The sequence below is a fragment of the Mycteria americana genome, chromosome 5 (genome assembly GCF_035582795.1).
Source record: "Mycteria americana isolate JAX WOST 10 ecotype Jacksonville Zoo and Gardens chromosome 5, USCA_MyAme_1.0, whole genome shotgun sequence".
Taxonomy (NCBI): domain Eukaryota; kingdom Metazoa; phylum Chordata; class Aves; order Ciconiiformes; family Ciconiidae; genus Mycteria; species Mycteria americana.
In genome coordinates this window covers 1874685-1894281 of record NC_134369.1, presented here as the reverse complement: position 1 = coordinate 1894281, position 19597 = coordinate 1874685, and the positions used below count along the sequence as shown (strand labels likewise).

At 55.8% G+C, this 19597-nt stretch overlaps 2 protein-coding genes across 6 annotated transcripts in view; one reads left to right on the top strand and one right to left on the bottom strand.

The window, feature by feature from the left end:
* Nucleotides 1-19597, top strand: part of TKFC (triokinase and FMN cyclase) — a 34009-nt gene that overhangs the window by 10508 nt on the left and 3904 nt on the right. Inside the window, exons 1-2 of one of the 5 annotated variants that reach the window (XM_075501848.1) lie at nt 18799-18852; nt 19469-19533. In XM_075501848.1, coding sequence (XP_075357963.1) covers nt 19528-19533 — 6 coding nt within the window. In that variant the 5' untranslated portion in view covers nt 18799-18852; nt 19469-19527. Of the gene's footprint in view, nt 1-18798; nt 18853-18915; nt 19534-19597 lie in introns of those variants that run through there. The other 4 variants (XM_075501847.1, XM_075501849.1, XM_075501845.1 and 1 more) reach the window with 4 other exon arrangements.
* On the bottom strand, nt 859-18769 carry DDB1 (damage specific DNA binding protein 1). Its single transcript, XM_075501818.1, has 27 exons — nt 18594-18769; nt 17479-17627; nt 17247-17363; nt 15107-15328; nt 11638-11752; nt 11429-11526; nt 9887-10045; nt 9410-9493; nt 9122-9238; nt 8650-8752; nt 8414-8489; nt 8225-8333; nt 7864-8042; nt 7599-7762; nt 7397-7504; nt 6821-7028; nt 6382-6477; nt 6024-6135; nt 5315-5438; nt 4786-4950; nt 4271-4365; nt 3938-4108; nt 3126-3235; nt 2742-2911; nt 2294-2396; nt 1799-1922; nt 859-1618 (listed from the first exon to the last, which is right to left on the bottom strand). Exons 1-27 carry the CDS (start codon nt 18652-18654, stop codon nt 1535-1537), a joined length of 3423 nt encoding a protein of 1140 aa, XP_075357933.1. The 5' UTR covers nt 18655-18769; the 3' UTR covers nt 859-1534.

The window sequence follows — 19597 nt, the reverse complement described above, 5'->3', positions numbered from 1 at the left end:
GGCAGAGGGGAGCCTCGTCCCCCGCCTGCCCGCAGGGGAGAAGGCGGCGGAGCGGAGGACGAGGCTCCGTGTCACTCACGCAGCCGGGCTCGTGGTCACAGGGAACGAGAACGCCAGTAACGAGCAGGCAGAGCGGTGACGAGAGGCTGAAAAATCAAGCCCCGATGCCCCAGCTCAGCAGGGACGCGGGCTGACTGCTGGAGCGCACCCGAGGCTCACAAGGAAAAGGCCAGGGCTGTTTGAGAAGTGCCTCTGGCTCCCATCTGCTCCGCTGCTAACGCCGGCCGCTGCCAGGGACAGGCGCTCCTGGGGTCCCTGGAGGGTGGCGGGCGCTGCCGTGTTGCTACGCCATCTCCTCTGCCACCTCCGCGCGACCGCCACCACGCAAGCTGGGCCCGCAAGCTGCCGAGAAGCGCTGCTCCAGGGGAGAGGCGAGCTGCAGAGATGCGTTTCTTCCAAAGGGACGTACGCAGTCAGGGTCTCCTCAAAAATTCAGCGAAAGATGTGCCTCCCTATCAGGGGCACTCGGCAACACCGCCGCCGACCCGTTTGCGCTAGGCTGGACCAAGAGGCGAAACTAAAATGGTCTTTCAAGTCAAAGAAAAGCCATAAAAATCCATCTGGAAAACAGACGCACGCCCCAGCACCTGCAGATTGAGCCGCTGACCCCCCCCACGCTGCTCTCGCCGACACCCCACGCTGCTCTCGCCGACACGAAGCACGGGACTGCGTTTCGACGTGGGGAAAACTGCCTTGGCTTGGGAAAGGGGGTCACTCGGGCTGGCCGAGGACACGGCTCCGCACAGCGGGTACCACCCCCGCAGGCACGATGAGGAGCCCAGCGCCAGGAGACAGACCTTTCCTCTTGGACTACTTTATTTGGTAAAACTCAGAAACCAACAACTGATTGAGCTTCCCAGAACTTCCCTCCCTGAGCGAGCCACAGATCCTGTGGAGAGAGAGGAGCACGCTGTCCCGCTCACAGCTTCGTCACCCAGATGTAGAGAAATCCTCCCCCTCCGCGCCCGCACGCCTCACCAGCCCCAGATGACTCCTCCAGCCCTCGCCCTCACCCTAGAGGCAGCTTTGCTTCCTCTTCCAAAAAACACAACGAATCAAAAAGAATCAAAAATGAAACCGAAAGAAAAAAAACAAAACAAAACAAAACCAAAAACAAACAGGAGATACTAAAGACAACAGCGAAGAGTGAATCCAGGCAAGGGCATCGCATCAGCCAAGAGCTACCGGTTGGTCACCCAACGAGAGCGACCAGCGAAGCCCAGTTCTGGGTCAGCAGCCGAGTCCGCAGGATTCATGAATCCAAGCAGGCGATGACGTGGTGCCTGACCAACACCCCCCCAAATCCCTAGCAAGCTGGCTCCCCTTCAGAGACTCCTTCCCCCACGTCCCCTCGGGCAAGGGCCACCGCTGCTGGTGTTCAGTGCAGCCGGCCGGGGGTCTCCAAGCTGCAGGTGGGGAAAAGACTCCCTTGCTCTACGTGGAGGAAGGTGCTAGGGAACGACTCCGAATCCTGCTAATGGATCCGGGTCAGCTCCTCCACGATCTTTATCAGGTCATCTACGGTGGCCTCCCTCTTCATGCCGCTGCCATCATCAATCTGCAAGGACAGAAAAGGCATCAGAGCACGGAGACATCAGCAGGGGCTGAAGAACACTCCCAAGCCATCGCCTTGTAGAAGGCACGCATTTAGGATTTACTGATTTACTGCAGCCTGGATTCCTGAGCGGGGTCCCTCCCGCTAATTTTGAAGGGCCTAAACTCCCACCACCCATCTCACCTGCAAGTTTGCCACCACCTCCTGCATCTTGGGCCTGCTGATGTCCAGGAAGCTTTCAATCAGGTCACCATCAATGAACCCCGTAGCCGGTTCTGTCTTGCGTTCGGTGTGAAATGATCTCCAGGTGCCACCGTCAAGGAGCCGAATCCACAGGGAGTAACACCAGCCCCGGACTGCGGGTGCACGCAGCGGTTGCCCCAGAGAGACTGGCGACGCTGCGTCAGGAGGATCACAGAATTTGTGCCACATTTTTAGGGCTACCACAAAGCCAGATTCATCCTCGAACCCTACTGTAGGCACCTTCTCTTCGAGCACAAAGCCCTGGGCACCTGGCAAACACACTATCACCCTCTCCAGCTGATGTACGCTCCCACCACGGTGTCCCAACAGAGATAAACCTCCAACACCCCACCCCACACCTGGCTCGGGCCGAATTCACAAGCCAGTGCCCAGTATTGACTGGCACAGGCTCCTGACCGAGCTGCGAAAGGATATAAGGAGTGCTCGATCTTGCCCACGCTCTTGATGACTTTATTCAGCCGGTTCTGCATGTCCAGGAGGAGGTTGTACCAGCTCTCCGACAGCGAGGTCACCAGTCCTGCAAAGGGACAAAATGGAGATGGAGGTTCAGGGCTCACCCCAGGGCGTCCCGGCAGCTCCCAGCAGGCAGGGACTGGCAGGCTGCCGGGACTGGAGTTGTGCTGGAAGCTGGTGCCTGGGAGAGCTGGGACAAGGAAGGAGTTTCAAAGAAAGCCAGAGCACTTTCCTCTCCTGGAAGCAATCCAGAGAGAAAAGCAGGTTTCTGAGGGGAGTACGGCACAGAGCGTCACTCGACTGGGGAACAGAGAAGAACGGAGACATGAGGAAATCCCAGCCCAGGTTCAGCAGCAGGGAAGGGGGACCTGTTACCCTCCCGCTCAGGCTGAGGAGCCCCGACCCTTACCAATCATGCCGTTGACTGTGCCGAAGAGAACCGAGCCCTGCGTTGGTGTGGACGTCTCACCCAGGTTCTGCATGACCAGGGACCCATGACAGAAGACATTGACGAACTCCCCCAGGTGGGACAGCCCCACCTCCTGCAAGTGCTGGCGCTCCTCATCGGTCGTGGCCGCGCTGAAATCCAAAGCGCCCTGCTCAGTCTGTGCTGGGGTGCCATAAAAGCTTCCCCTGCTCCCACCTCGCTGCAACTCAGCGCTGGGCACGCTCCTCCCAGCTTTCCTGCCCGACACACGTGCCTCTCTAGCTGTAATGTGGAGGAGACCAGAAGGTCCTCTCACCCCATCCCTTCCCGTCACACATTGCCACATCCCCCTCACAGCCAGCTCACCTGTCCTTCTGGCACACAAACAAATTGAAAGCGTTCTCTGCTCCCAAGAAGTTGTCGTCGTCCAGGATCTCCACGGCACTCATCCAGTTTGGATTGAAGTCCCGGGCAATCTGGAAGGGGACGAGAGGAGAGGCAATGTGCACAGATGGCCTGTCCTGTGATCCAGCATCTTCGTTCCACCCAACACCAATATTCAGGAGCAAGGTGGGACCCAGTCTGTCCCTCTCTGCTAGAAGAAGCAGCTGAGCGCAAAAGGCACCAAGTGCCTTCTGGAGATGGCCCTGGCCCGAGTGGCACTCGGACAATGCCAGGGCGCTCCCTGGGCAAACGCAGACCAGCCTGTGCCAAAGCCAAGCCCAGAGCCAGTCGAACAATTTAAGCGCACAGACTGTCTCAGTGCCTGGTCCGTCCCCCAGCTACGCTGCATTTGCTGACAGAGATGCAGCTACGGTCGCACTGAGCCGTTCCAACTGTACAACAGGCAGTCCAGATGGCAGCTCCCCACCCTTGGCAGGCAGCAGTCACGCACCCAAAGCCTGCTCTTCTCAAGGCTGCCGATTCATTGCCCAGTTTCCTGGAAACCCGGGAATCCATCCCTCCAGAAACCACAGGGATCTGTCTAAAAGCGCGTCCAGGTGACGCCGCTCTCATTGCGCAGCCTTACAGCCTTGTCTTCAAAGGGCTAGCAAGGTGGGGCGAGCCAGGCTCCTTCTATCACCTTAAACACTGTTCCCCCTGCCCAGAGCCTACTGGAAGAAGCAGCACGGGCTCCCAGCACGCCCTCGACCAAGACTATTTAACAGCATTGATACCTCCTCGAAGTTTCCTTCCATGGGCTTGTACGCAAGGAGGAGGACAGACCGCATCAGATCTCCCACAAGGATGAAGTCTCCCTTGGTCTTCAGGTAGAGCGCCATGATGTTGTTGTAATGGTTGCACTCCGTGCGCAGCTCTTTCTCGGCCGTCCACTCATACAGGCGCACCTGAAGGAAGGGACACAGCTCTGAGCCAGCACGGACACCCGCGCCAGCCAAGACACGCTCCCCAACAGGGATCGGGGACCTGGCTGACATCCACACAGCTGGAGCAGCTTCCAGCTCCGAAACGCACCCCCAAAACAAGTCAGGGTCTTGCGAGAGCCCTACCGTGCTGTTGATGCTGGCTAACAGCTTCCCATTGAACTCCACCATGGAATACACAGCCCCCTTGACCTCCTTCTCAGCCAGGCTCTGCAGCTTCCCTGGAACAAACCCATGCATCGCCTGGTTATTTACCCAAGGGTGGCAAGCCCAGGGGGTTCAGATGAGCTGCTCTAAACAACACTGCTCTCTCTAGAAACTGTCTCAGAGGATCTGCGGGCAAGTAACGCAGGAGCGACACGACAGCAGGGGCAGACACGCAGAAAGCAAATCCCAGAATCTAGTTCTGGTGAGGGATTCTTGGGCTTCTCTGGGAGATGGGGGAAAAGGGAACACGCTGTGATGGCCTGCAGCAGAGTAGCAGCACCTACAGATCCTGTCTGCGGGCAGCTGACAGCAGGCCCCTCGGGGAAAAACTCTCTGCCTGCTACTGGGACGTGAGCTCTCTCGGGCCTGAGGAGCTCATCTCTGATCTCCCTCAAGCAGCTGGCCTTGGCCACGTGAGAAGACCTCGCTCTTACCGTCAGAGTAGTGGAAGACAACGATGCGGCCCTGTTTGGGCTCTGCCTCCTCGGGATATACCATGGCAGTGCCCACGATGAAGTAGGTGTTTGGATCCTTGCCAAGCTTGCAGGAGACCAGGCTGAGGGCGTACTCGTTTTGCAGAAACTGGTGAGCATGAAGCACTGTGCAAAGAGGGAAAGGTAGAAACAACTGGGTCCCCCTGGGTCCTGGCAGGCAGCACCTCCACGCGTGGGCAGAGCAGCTTGCCTAGGAGCAGCTGAAAACTTCAGACGTGTGCAAGATGGCTGCGTGGAGATCCCCTCTCCTATTCCCCACCACCACCTTGTGCCATCAGAAAACCACTATGCCTTAAACCTATGCCCTACGGCTGATGCTCCTCCAGGAAAAATGCTTTGACTGAAGGAAACATGCAAGATCACAGATCTTCACAAGTCTGTGAAGATCACAAGTCTCAGCCACACACTGATGGGCTTGTCCTGGAGGAGACAACTGGACTAGGGTACGGCCAGCATTTGGGACTGGTACCTTCGAAGGTGTGCTGATCTATGATGAGCAAGTTGTGCACCTCCACCTCTTCTCCGAAGGACGTCTCATGTGGTGCTGTGCTGCTGGAGAACAGCTTGCTGGTGCTCACGCTGCTGGACAGGGCCTAGGACACAGTAAGATCGGTCACATCCTTCTACTCGGCACATCCTCATGCTGCTCCACACGGGCTGAGGCAACCAGGAACCAGAAGAATGAAATGGGAGAGAAGGTGAAGCAAGGAGCTCCCTGGACCTGAGTAAAGGGACACACTCCCTGCACCAGCAGAGATGTGTAACGTGCATGGCAGAGGTAGCACTGCTGAGCAGCGGCATTAATAGAAGAGTTTATGCAGCGTTGTGGCTTCCACCAGAGCTACCGCCTGAAGGGGACTTGTGCCTGCACCCCTGGAAGAAGGAAACCGCTTGAGACCAAACTATGAAGCCTGTACAGGAGAATGAAGGAGCAGCACCCAAAACCAAAGGTGATCTGACAGAACAGTGAGCACGCCAAGGCTGCCAGAGAGCAGCACGAGAGCCCTTCTCACCACCACGGAGAGGTCTTACCACCCCATCTCCTCCCAGGCTGCCAAAGGGAGAGCTTGCACTCAGAGCTTTGGAAGAGAAGATTGTCAAGGAAAATCTGCATCACGGTTTGGCCTGAGGAACTACGACACCCACAGCTCAGGGACAATCTAGCAGCTACCCCTCACCTGGGTGCTGGCGCTGGGTCTGAGCGCAGTGGTGCCCCCACTGGCATCCTGCACCTCGATACGACTTGAGAGCACGCCGAAACACTGCGATACCTCTTGGTAGCAGATCTTCCTGCGGGATAAACAGAGCTGCGTGGGCAGGAGAGCCAGGACAAGCCACTCCAAGGAGAGCACAGAGGCTCTGGAGACAAGAGGCAGAGCTGCTCACTTGCCCAGACTGCTCTCAGCACAAGCCACCAATTCAATCTGCGTGCTGAGCCCGCAACAGGGACGCTGACTGCCAAGTCTCCCCTCAACTTTGTCCCATGCAGCAGAGCATGGGCCCTCAAGCCAGGCTCCCTCCCACTGCTCAGCTCACCTGGGCGATTCGTAGAGGGGAACCGTGCGGATGTGCAGCTTCTGGATCTCGTCAATGGTGCCAATTGTCAGGGTGCTGTTATTGGCCAACGCCAAGCTGTATGGGGGGGCGGGGGGGGGAACCAAACCATGAGCAATGGCGTTTATAAGGTGGGTGGCACAGCAAGAACTTCCCTCTCCTCCACACCCCTCAAAACTGCTGATCCCAGGATCCCCTTTGCTGATCCCAGGATCCCATCGCAGAGTCCACAGAATCACAGAATCGTAGAGGTTGGAAAAGACCTTTAAGATCATCGAGTCCAACCGTAAACCTGACACTGCCAAGCCCACCACTACACCGTGTCCCTAAGCACCTCATCCAAACGGCTTTTAAATACCCCCAGGGATGAAGGTCCAAACCTCCCCCACCCCGTGTCACGCAAGGCAAGGCGCAGGCTCACCTGTCGGGATACCCATCCGAGTTGAGGGGGCACATGTAGTTCACCTCCTTCAGGTTGACATTGGAGAAGACCAGCTTGTGGTTACTGCTGTAGATGACGGTGGGGCGGTCAGAGCAGGCAAACACGTTGGTGGTGGACAGAGAGCGGAAAGTCCTCAGGACGGTGGGCTGGGTCCCAAGGGTCACCTTCTTCCGGTCACTCAGCAAACCTGCAGAAAAGAAGCACCGGTGTTGGGAGCTGCCGCGACGGAGCTCGCAAGAGCAGGACGGCAGAGCGCAACGCGGCTGCGACACCTTAGGAAGAAATGAGTGCAGGTAAATGCATCCTGCTGTCAGCACAGGGCAGCAAAGGAATGGATATAAGCATCGATCTCCTTTCTCCAGAGTCCACTGGAGAAATCCACCACCTCCCAGTGCCCACAGCCAGTCCCACCTGAGCACGACCCCGTCACGGTAAGAAAGCCAGAAAAAGAGAGATCTCTCCAGAAGGATGAAAGAAAGCATGTCAAGCAAATAAGAGGGCACGAGACCAGCCACCCTCTCCAGCAGCCGGCTCGGCGCTAGGCCCTGTAGTCACCTGTCTCGAGGCTGAGCCCAAAGTAGAAGAGCGCTCCGTCCCCCAGGGCACACAGAAGGTAATGGCTGCTCTCGAAGGTCGTCATCAGGATGGAGCGAGGGATAATTTCTGCAGGGAGCAGGAGGAGAGAAGGCTGATGTCACTCACGACTCAGCCAGATCAGTGACCACTGCCATCACCCAGCAGCCCCAGGAAGCCCTACCTCCTCCCAGCATCTCTTTGTGCAGCAGTTCAAACGAAGGCAGCTTTAGGATGCGGGCAGAGATGTCAGTCCAGAGTCCAATCGCACACAGCGGGGACATGCCGTTACTGTCCCCCAAAGGGGTGATGTCCAGGCAGGCAACTTCGTGCTCCATTTCTGTGCAGCTGGCAGGAAGGAGGAGGCAGACAGAGGTGTCAGCCTTGAGCCCAAAGACAGACAGCAGAGGCTGAGAGCCCTCGGGCCAGGACCAGAGACGTGCGCCCACCTGATCTGCCTGAGCTCCTGGGGTCGGATCTCCAGGTAGTACAGGGCTCGTCCCACAGCCACCACTACCTGGTTACTGTTACAGGAAGCCACGCTGATGTTCTTTCCGTTGGGCTCTTTCCACTCGCTCACCAGGGCTTTGGGCTCCTGACTAACCAGTCTCACAGAGGCAGAGGTGATCTGGGGAGAGAGAACACCTCTGCTCAGAGCCAGAACATCACCTCCCTTCTGACATCGGTGCAGGGAAGTACTGCAAACCCTGCCCCTGATAAGCAGCACAGATCTAGGTTAGCCCCACAATCAGTAAGGGCTGTAGGGTCACCATGAGAGACATATCTGCATTTCCCTAGAACTGGCATTACCTGGATCAATTGCTGATGTGCCACGTTGCCGCAGAAGAAAGTCTGCTGATCATCCACAAACCCCGTGAGCTCCGTCTCTTCTACTTCCTCTCCATTTAACATAAGAACCCTGAACAGGAGAGGGAACTCTTGTTGTATCATGCCCCAACATGCGGCTGAGAGCCTAGCTCAGCGTTAACCCCGCCTTACCTGGTCTGGCCAACAAAGGACAGCACCAACGTATTGTCCGTTTCACGGTGAGAGTCCGACCTCAGGGGCCACAAGCCTGCAACAGAGAGCCACACTTGCTCACGGTGAATATTCCAAAAGCTGGTGGGTGGCAAGCCCCCTGCCCCACACCCCAACCTCAGGCTGTGCATACGATGTGTCCCCACTGGGCCCTCAGGCTGCGGGTTGTATTTGACAGCACAGAACAGCTCACGCACCTTTAATTCCCGGCAAGTCAATGCTGGCGTGCTCATGAATCCCGATGCCGTTCCGGATGATCCGCAGTGAACCCTCTTTAAACGCACCTGAGCACGTCACCAGCTGGAGGAAAAGCAGATATCTTTACCAACCATTGCTGGGAAGCTTCCTCCTCCTCCCTGTAGTGATGGGTTCAGGGGAAGATGGGGTACCCATCTTCTCCACTTCTCAGAGGAAGTTGTTTGGCAGCTGATCCTTCCCCATTGCACGAAGGCAACCCCTTCCTCATGAACAGGGGTATGCGAGAATTAGCCTCCCCACTCATACCACTCTTCAGTCTAAGCCCTCAATACCATCCCTGCACCTGGATAAGACTTTGAGATCCTCCAATAAATGGTTTGTAGTCTTTTCCCTCCGTGGACAACCCACACATACATCTGGCTGGCCCAGACATCCCCAGCACTGAGAAAAGAAAAGCAGAATCAGCGTTACCTGCCCTTGGCCTTGTCTTTCCAGGTCTACCACACACATGTCGACGATGGGACCGAGGTTGGTGAAGGTCTCCATAGCCACTACGTAGGAGCCCTGCTCGTTGCTGTCCACGTTGAGCTATGAATAAAAACAATCATCGGCTTTCAACAAGCAAGAGGAAAGGGTCTAGGGCAGACAAGGAGAAGAAAGGAAAATTTATCCACATACATCTCAAGGCCATGATGAAAATAAATACGTACAAAATCCTGTCTGAACACACAACTAAGCCAGAAGACAGCCGCCACGTACCTTCACGAGCTGGGAATCCCCAAGGCGAGAACCGACAAACACAACTCCATTGTCCAGGTAGGTCAAGCACTCTGCAATGGATGTCTGGGAATTGAGAAGACGCAGATGATCACCACTTGCATGAAAAGGACCCTGCCACACCCCGCAAGCACCACATCTGAGCTGCAGCCCAACAGGAGGGGAATTTAATCCCATTACAAAACCCACAGAGAGTCCAAACTTCTCCCAGGAACAGTGCACAAGCACTAGGCAAAAACCTGGGAAGATGGTGTAAACTTTCAAGTGCCCAGATAGGGAATTTCCCAGCAACCGACAGTTCCGAGCTGTGACAACTGTGAAACTTCACCCCACCCCGGGCTCCAAAAGAGACACCGTTCCTCCACTCAGCCCTCAGCGGAGCATTTCCAGCCTGCAGAGCCTCCCAGCCCCGCGGTGGGAAGCGAGAGGGACAGCGCGCACGATGTGGCCGAGTCCTACCTCGCCGAGCAGTTCCACACGCAGGTCCTTCAAGGTGACAGTGCCGTCCATCTGTTCCTCCTTCTCCAGGAGCAGCATGAAGAGGCGTCCTTCCATGTCCCCCAGCAAGTAACGGGACCCGTTGGGATCCACACGGTTGTGGCACACGATCGTACTTTGCTGCACGCAAAGGAGGAGGGGATTTTTAGGAACCCGTTGAAACAGCCCCAAAGGGGCAGCTAGCAAGGACCACCACCTCTGTACACGCCAGAAGGGAACGGCCACATCCGCAGCGCACCAGCTGCTGGCTGTAACCACAGCAGAGTCCCGCTCCTCCTGCGCAGAGGGAGAGGGCTGGATTCGCCCTTCAATAAACCGTATCGGCAAACGCAATGAAAATCTGTGGTCAAACGGTCTCACTTTCGGTCACTAGGAACCACCTCACGTTCCTAAATTAAACATGTCGCTAGCTTGTTCACAGCCCAGGAAAGATGCTATCAGAAAGCCTGTTTTCCTAACGCTGGGCCTTCCACAGATGCAGGGATGCTATTTGGGACCTGCAGAGCTCCAAGCCTGCTGCATCTCCAGACCCAAGCTCTACAGACGTTTCGTTCTGTTGGTGGATGCTGCCTGGCCTGTCAACATATCTGGGTTTGGTTTAAAAATCCTGATCTTGCAGATCTTTACTGTATGCAAACATCCCACTGGCCTTGAGTAGAGATGTGCCAGCGCTCTTCTTGCAGGTCAAGGCCCAGATCTGTATGTCAGCAGAGCACAGGCGACTCGCTCCGCCTGCTCCGATATAACAGACTCTCCATCACAGAGCCTCAGCAGTGGTCTGAGAGCCTGTAGGCATTCAGGCAACAATATTAGTATTTCTTTACCCAAGATTTATAACTCTTTTCTAGCCCGTCATTATTTCCAGCTTAAAAGGACCTTTTGATCATAGCTCAAGCCCTCTTTCAGCCCCAAGCGGCACCTCAGCCGTGCCATTTGTGCTTCCTGCACTATTTAAATGCGGGAACTGGCCCGACCCTCTGACAAAAACCACAACCTCAACTTCTGTCACAAACTCTGTAAGTCTTTTTTGTTTTGAACAAGTGCCCCAATCATACACCAGTGGACTCAAGTCTCCAAGGGGCTCATTCATATCTTTCGCTGCCCGAACTGAAACCAGGCTCAGGCCTGGACCCATGCCCAAACCACGCACTACCTCCTAATTAATCCCTTTCTCTGGGGCCCAAACAAGATTTCAGCTTTACTGCACCATTTCTGAGCACTCCACAGAGAGCAGAGCCACACACTGCAGTACAAGCACATGCTGCCACAAGTACCAGGATCACATATGTCCCTCAGTCCCCAAAAACACAGACCCGGCATCGTGTGAAACACCCACACTTGCCAAAGCTCTGGGAGTAAGCGGCCCTATGAGACTACACCTGGAGACAAGAGCAGTTTAAATTCTTGACTACAAGTAGCCCAATACCCTACCAGCACTCTGAGACACGCCTGGGAACGGAGGAATTACACGGGACGCATTTCTAGATCTCGGTAGTCACTCACCTTGATGATAGGTGGAGCTATAGCTAGATATTTATCTCCGTTGTGATAGGTGATAGACTCCTGCCCAATGATGATCGCGCCTCCAAAAGGCTCTGGCACTGTGCGGGGAAGAAGACAAATGTCTCATTAGAGAACCCGTGCAGCACGACTGAGGCATTCAGCCTTGAGAAAGAAATGGGAAGGAAGATCTTTTACAAAGAAGGACCAACCTGCAATGACCATGGAGGCTTCGGCCTCTACGTTCTCCTGTTTCCAAGGGCCTTTGTTAAACTCCTTCTCGCGCAGGGACACCTCATAGGTCTTCACGTGGCGACCCTGAGGGTCCTGAAAGAGAAGCCACAAGTGACGACGTACACTGACAGCAGCCTCACGTGCGCAACAACAGAGACTCCAGAAGCAGAGCTGGCTAGCAACCTGCCAAGCAAGGAGACTCCACCTCATCTCCTGCAAGAGCACCATCACCAGCAAGCTGCTCAGGCTTCCCTCCCTGCCCACCTCCTCTTCAGTCTCCCTCAAACCGCACATGTGTCTGAACATACACACGCTAACGTTCTCCCTAACTTGATCCGAATGTTGAACAAGCTTTGAATAAATCCCTTTGCCAAAAAAGACTGAAAACTATTTTTGCATCTTTATACAAGTGATTTTCTGGGACTCGTGTTCATCTGACGCACAGTTCTACAAATCTGGGCGTGAGTGGCACTACGCAATATTATCACCGCCTCCAGCTCCAGCAGGCATTCAGGAATTCAGCTCTGCTGTAGCGGCGCAGATGCCAGAGCAGCTGAACTCCCATCTCGATGCTCCTCGGGCCTTTCAGCCTGGTTTCCTGAGGAAACATAATCTGCTTGCTGAATAATCTCCCAAAGCTCTGCCATTCCGGTAGTCCCTAGCCCAGTGGGCAATTTCAACCAAACCTGACGAGCACAGAGGTCTCCAAGGCAGCGAGTCCACGCAGGCTTCATCAAAATACACGGTGGGTGGAGAAGAGGCCCCCAAATCAGCACCCCGCTACGGGAAAAGTGGTCCACACTAACAAGCGCTTGGGAATCCACATGGGGAAAAGACGTACGAGGACCCAAAGCACAGAGAGAGCTTTGAAAACAACCCGTTGACCAATTTCATGTCTCAAAAGCTAAGACGAGGCTCTAAGTCACGGGGAGCCAGGTTTCCTTAGTCACGTTGTTCACAGAACTACTTAAAAAGAGCTGTTCATCTTTTTATTTATTATGCCTCACCACTTTCCAGATCTGAGTAAAAGCGTTTTTTTTCCTCCCTGTAGCTGTCAGCTCTGTAAACAAACACTTGCAGGAAAGCTGGGCACCTCCTGGCTCACCCCTCACAGCCTGTGCTGCTTGGCAAACATCCTCACTGACGGCACTCCGGAGCCCGAGGTCCTGGCGAGAGCCAGCGGTGCAGCACCGAGGGAAGCAAAGAGCAGTACTGGCTGACAGAGAAGGGAAAGCCAGGAGGAGAAATAGCTCTGTGGGGAGGAGAAAGCTGAAGCGGGGCCGTTAAAATGGCAGAGGAGCCATTAATGAAATTTTCGACATTTCTGGACCTTTTTACTCCATGCCACAGCAGGTTTCGAGCCTTTTTTTATTTTTATGAGCTTCCCCTTTTTGTGGTATCTTCCTCTGGTTTCAGAGCTACATAAAAATTATCTCAGACGCTACTATTCTATTCAGTCCAAATCCTGTGATAATGATTAATAAATTGAGAAGGAGTCAAAGCAGCAGCTTGGAAACGTTCCCCTCTCCACACACACGCAAGTCAGACACCCAGGGACCGAAACAAAGCCAGAGTTTTATGTAAGGCCTAATGAGTCAGACAGAACTTACATCTCACTCCTGCTGCAAGGATAAAATTCATATTAAGAGTGTTAGACATGGAGCAAGCTATGAATTTACTCTTTATTCATACAATACCTGTTTATAACAAATGAACCATTAACAGATATGCTCTGATTTAATCTGTAAAGATGTCAGATCTCCAGATAAGACCTTTTTTACTTGCTGACTACATGGGGTGACCAAGCTCCTCCTTTTCGATGCTCTTGAGCACCGAGTGGAAACTGGCACGCTCCTATCCAGACCCTGACACTGAGTTTAAGAATTTGTCCAAATCACCATCCCTCTCTGCCTCAGTTTCCCCAGCACGCAACAGCAACGGTACTAATCAAACTCGCGGGTACGCTCAGCACTTTTCAGAGCAGCACACCGCCACTGCTAGGCTTCCTCGGTTTGGGGAAGTCACCCAGGCAGCGAGTCAAAACCAGAAATACACAATTTAGTGCATATTTTTACAGAAAAGACCGGCTATGAGCTTCCCTTCCACCGCCAGGTTTCAAAGTCAGCGCGGCTGCACGGGATAAAAATACGGTCCCCACATACACGCCCCAGTCACACAGAAACAAGATGGCTGCGTGTTGTGAAAGCGCGCATGACACAGCTCTCCAGGTCAGGCTCCACTCTGTCAAACAAGGGATCACGACTCCCTTCTCCCCTAAATAGGAGAACAGCAGCAGTGCTTTTTGTAAGAAAACAGTGCTTGTTCCTACGCATTAGCAGTAGCTGGAAATCCTTCGCTTTTTCAGGTAGAGCCTCTTAATCAAACCCCCTCCCTGGTTTCTTCCTTTTTTGCGCACGCTGTTAAATCGTCACACAAGCGTCTGCGAGGTGGGCAGGATACAGGATGGCTGGGGACACTTCCCAGCAAGGCTGAAGAGAGCACGCTGACGTTTGTTCAGGTGACAAGGGAGAGCACCAGCTACCCACAGGGCAGGGGAAGAGCGCTGTCCTGCCACGGGGGAATCGGGGCTGCCCTCCCAACCCTTAGTTACACAGTGACAAAGTGATTCCTGCCCTGTGCCTTTACTCAGTCACTGTTAGGGGGGTTCAACAGCACCCAGAGAGGGAATAATCAAGTCACTGCTGCCACACGGTTAGTAGCTCTTACGGTATGAGTTTGCCACTAAGAACTACGTCGAACCTGAACTAAATTCACAGCAGATCCTATGTGCTGCTGTCCCAGGAACTTTCAGCTAGGCCCAGGCTAGCCCGGAATTTGACAAAGCAAGGATAATCCCTCGCCCAGTCAGCACAGCAAAGGCTCTTTGGTTCAAAATAAGCATTTAGAGAAGGGCCTACAAACATTGCCTCTGTGAGGAGTGACGCAGGCGATAGGAGAGGTTATGGCCTCTCTTTACACTACACTGGAGTGGCCTCCCAAATACCAAACAAGACATATTGCCTTTTTTTTTTTTTTTTTTAAGGGGAAGGCTCAAGTCTCACAGCAGTACCTATAGGAAACAACTGACCCCGGCTCTAATCCAGCTGCTCAGCACTTGCTGGAAAGGCCCATGCGTTGCTCCTGAGTGTTTAACAAGGGAAAGGTCCCATCCGAAGCATCAGCTGCCCAGCTCTCCTGTGGGAGAGCGTGGCTGCCTCTCTCCCAGAAGTAGAAAAAAGCAGCACAGAGGAACACGGACTTTCCTCGGCTACACAATGAGCCTGCAGGAGCCAGAACTGTCTCTCGCTCTGCCCGAAGCACTGCTTTCCGTTGGCTCCAGGACACTGCTGCTGCTCCAAGCCCTTTGGAAGACCTCTAGAGACCTTGGCTGGTGCACCAGCCATCTCCAGCACCCTCCACCTGAGTCACCAATCGAGAACAAGGTACCTGGTAGACGAAGCAGATGGTTGGAGCCTGACAGCCATAGAGAAACTTCACATCGATGACTTGGAGCTCTTCCAGGCGGATGTTAAAAGCCTTTAACTCCTTGTTCTCCCGGTCCAGGGGAATGACCTTGAAGAGGCCATCATAGAGCCGCAGGCCGATCATCCGGCACTCTGGGTCAATGATGCCAATTATGCCGGTCTCTGAGGGACGACCGATGCGATCCTGAGCGAGAGATCCGTGGAGAGGGGAAAGAGAAAGGCCATTTAGCATTAGAAAAAGATCCCCGCGTGGGACTTCAGAATAGTAGGTACAAGAGTTACCACCCTTCGGCTGAGGAAGGACTCCCTGCACACCTCCCAGCAGGCTTTAAAATACCATCTGGCAAGCCAAAGGCGATTCAGGCATCTCCTGCCTAAAGCAGCAGGTCCTTTCCACCCAAAAACCTGGCAGAACTCCGACAGCACACACCTTCTCTCTCCCAGGAACCAGGTGCTCCAGGAGCAGACCCTGCAGCTGGTTTTCTAATCCCAAGTCTCTCCTGAACAACCTCAGAGAAGCCACATCGCTGTCCTGCGCCTCCGCTTCCTATTGCTGATGGAGAGCGATGCTCTCCGCTGGTGTGAAGTGCTTTGATATCCATGACCCAAAATCACCCTCCAGAAATCCAGCCCTGTTATCAGCCTCCACAGACCCCTCAGCGTTACTCGGTGGAGGCTGCTATCAGCATCTCCGTACGTCACAGGGCAGAACCGTGGCATGGGAAGATTAAGCACTTTTCCCCAAACACACTAACACGTTACTGACAGGACATGCCCACCTACATCTCCCGCCCGTAACCCCCTGCTCAGCTTCACCGACAGTAAGTCAGCAAAAGCTCAGCACCTGCAAACAGATGAAAGATATTTTGGCTTGACAGCTGACGGAAATCATTTGGCTAACGACTAACAAAAAGCCAAAGAGACACGCGGATTTCTGACCTGCTCAGAAGGCATGATTTTAATTCATGTAAAACAATAATGGAAGAACATCTACAGTTATTAACAATGTTGTATGGCCGTGATGGTTAAGAGTAACTTCAGCAGTCATGCTTCTGGTACGCAGCGTGTAGAGACCAGCCACAAAATACCGGAGGAGTAATTTCCCAGGGAAAATTCTACCTTACATTGAGTTTTGAGCACTAATTCTCTTTACAGGAGGAGTATCTCAAATTATTCTGCACGCTACCCCAAGAACACAGTTGTAGCCATGTCCTCAGTCCCTGAGCCCGAGACTGACTCACTGTCGTAGCAGTCACTTTCTAGCCCAAACGGAATGCAATACGTAGCATCAGTAGCAAGGCTTGTTGAAGCCTCAGGCCGCAAGCTGTAAACTTTTCACCCAGATTCACCGACCGAACACTGAACTTTTACTTGGCTACAGGAAGGAAGGCCCCCAAAACCAGCGCAAAGCAGAAAGACACGGAAGCTTCAAACTTAACAGAAGTTACAACCTTAGAGATAAGAGAAGAATCGGCCCGCCTACAGACAAAGAAAGGGCCCAGTGAAGAATGGGAAGACCCCAGACCCTGATACTACTATCGGTCTGAACTGTCTCCTGAGGGGAGGGGAATTTAGATTGTAAGGGTATCATTGCCCAGGGATTTCTTTGTTCTGGGTCCCTTTCCGCAGGCACCCAGCTCGAGCTGTTTTCACTGCTGTATCAATCAATAAATTCATCTGGCGTACGTCGTATCGGAGACTCTGCTTCAGGAAACCTCGGGTCAAGCCAGAGGGGAGAGGAAGCGCCCAAGGGTGAGCGGGTGCGTGAGCGAGGAGTCGAAAAGGGGCACCCGCCAGCTCATGGGAGCTGCCACTGCGAAGGGACTCTGGTCCTAGCAGTTAAAATCTCGGGTGGTGCGTGCGTGACTCCCTGAACGGTGTGTGAATGCTCGGGCAGCAGCTTCTCCTTTAACATCACTGCAGCCAAAAACCTCTGGAAATACCAGTGGCAGCAGATGAACCGTACCAGAGTCAGTGGTAGCCAAAGAATCATAAATAACAAGGCAGAAACCCATCACCTAGGCACACCCTCGTCACTGGCAAAGTAAAACCATCCTTAAGGAAGGGAATTTGCCCCTTCCAGGTACTGCAGCTTCACTCACCTGCACGTTGCCATGAGCACGGGTTATAATATCAATGCTGTCCCCGTTCTGCTTGTACTCGAGGATGCAGGCGTTATACTTGGCTGTCAGGATGAACAACAAATCCTTGCTCTCCCCCTGCCAAAGCAGAGCAGCGGCATGCCTTCAGGAGGGTGTCAGAGCCAGCGGCCCCGGCACGTCCGTGCCTGCCCTCCCCAGCTGGCGGGCAGCCCCCTCCCCGCAGCACACCCACCTTGGGGCGGAAGAGCTCCATGACGGCGGTCTTGCCGTACATCCCCACCTCCTTGACGGGCCGCAGCCCCTCCGCTGTCACCACATAGATCTCCAGTCGTGTATTCTTGGCGATCAGCAGGTTCAAATCCTCTGCCGAGGTGAAGTGCCCTGGAAAAGGGAGAGAAGAGAAGAAATCACTGTTGGGCCACAAAGGAGCAACGAGGTGGCACCTTGGTGTGCTCTTGCTGAATAACCTGCAGGAGTCTGCTGATCCTGGGGAGTCTGGTCTGCACCCCCACAGCCTCAGACTGCAGCACCCCCCAGCCACGGGATCCCCAAACCCCAGCACCTTCCTCCCAAAACACCCAGCCCCCTCAGTGACTGCCTTCCCTGAGCTCTGACTTCTCATCTTTCCCCAGGGAACCCCACTCCCGGGGGCCTTTCCACCACACCCCCTCTCCAGAGTACTCTGCAACACCCCAAAACACCTCGCACTAAGGCAAGACACAGAGACAGACATCACCACCAGCTTTCCCCGCAGCACCCCAATCCTCTGCTGCTCTCTAACCCCCCCCCAGGAACCCCACTTCACCCACACACACCAAAACCCCACTGAGCTCTCAGAAATCTCAAGCCTGGCTCAGATCCCCCAGAGAAACCCCACTGCACCCCCAACTCCCCCCCAGCACCCCCAGGAACCTCAGTGCAACCCCAGTGCCTCACACCACCTCCATAAACCTAAACGTGCCCCCAGCACCCCACAGCCCCCCCCCAGCTATCCCTCGTACCCCACAACACGCCTACAAACCTCAGGGCACCCCTAGGGCCCTCAGCGCTCCCGCAACCCCCCCCGGTCCCCCCCACACCTCAGCACACCCCAGTGCACTCACAGCCCCCTCCATGGGCCTCAGGGAACCCCCGGCTCCCCCCCCAGTGCCCCCCAGCCCCCCCGGGGCTTCAGCACCCCCCCAGCCCCCCCGGTGCCCCGCTGACCCCCAAGAACCTCAATGCCCCTCCAGCCCCCCAGTGCCCCCCAAGCCCCCCAGTGTCCCGCAGCCCCCCGTCACCCCCCACCCCCACAGGCCCCGCCGCGACCGTTAGGCCGGGGGTCCTGACGCCGCCCCCCGCCGGTACCGGTGACGCAGCCGTTGACGGCCGTCGGCTTCTGCGCCGTCACGACGTAGTTGTAGGACATGGCGGCGGCGGGCGGGGGTCGGTAGGCCGGAGAAGAACCGGGGCAGGATGCAGCGCGCACCGGGAGCGGGGCCTGGCGCGGCCTCTCCGCCGCCGCCACCGCCCCTTCCGCCCGCCGCCGGCGGGACGTCAGCGGAAGGGGCCGCGCGGGGCCGCTCTAGGCCGCCGGGAGGACCCCGAGGAGCAGACGAGAGAGCCGGTAGGGCAGGGGGATGCTCGGGCGGGTCCCTGCTGCGGGGGTCCCTGCTTGGGGGAGGGGGGTGTCTCCACTTAGGGGTGCACCCCCTCGTCCCCCCACACCCCGGGGGATCCCTGCTGGGGAGGGGATGCTCCCACCCTGGTCGTACCCCATATCCCGGGGGGGAGGTCCCCACTTGGGGGGTGCAGCCCCCCTGCTCCTTCCACTGCACCCCGGGAGGGGGTCCATGCTGGGAGGGCGGGGGGGGGGCACCCCCTGGTCCCCACACACACCCCGAGAGGGGGTCCTCGCTGGGGAGGGGGTGCATCCACCCTGGTCCCCCTCTGTCCCAGGGACAGGGCCCCCCCCTCCCCTCTGCCCCAGGAGGGGGTCCCTGCCCAGGGGGATGCTCCCACCCTCGCCCCCCCCCCCTTACCCCAGGGGGCGATCCCCATTTGGGGATGACACTGACCCCAGCTCCCCTCTCTGATCAGGCACCCCCTATCCCCCCCTGTCTCCCTCTTGTCATCCCCAGGCCAGGCCAGGCCACCCCCGCGGGACCCCCGGGCAGGACGGGGACCTGTCTTACCGGTGGCGGACCTTGCCCTCCCTCAGCCCCCGCCGCTTCCCGACAGAGTTTGGACTCGGAGCTGAAGTCTGCGCGGGATCCTCCGCCGTCCCCGCCACGCCGCCCGCATGGAGGTGAGCCCCCGGGGGGGCAGGGAGCCCCCTGCTCCCCCCCCACCCCCGTGGGGCTGGGGTGCCG

Bases quoted from the DNA above. Each gene is read 5' to 3' on its own strand.
- DDB1 (XM_075501818.1), bottom strand. From the start codon at position 18,654: ATGTCCTACAACTACGTCGTGACGGCGCAGAAGCCGACGGCCGTCAAC. The intron at 7,505-7,598 runs GTAGGGCTTCCT...TGCTCCCTGCAG, and splicing joins CAAAGAGATGCTGGGAGGAG to AAATTATCCCTCGCTCCATC. The intron at 7,029-7,396 runs GTGACTACAGGG...TCTTTTCTGCAG, and splicing joins TGGGCTCAGCCTCGAGACAG to GTTTGCTGAGTGACCGGAAG.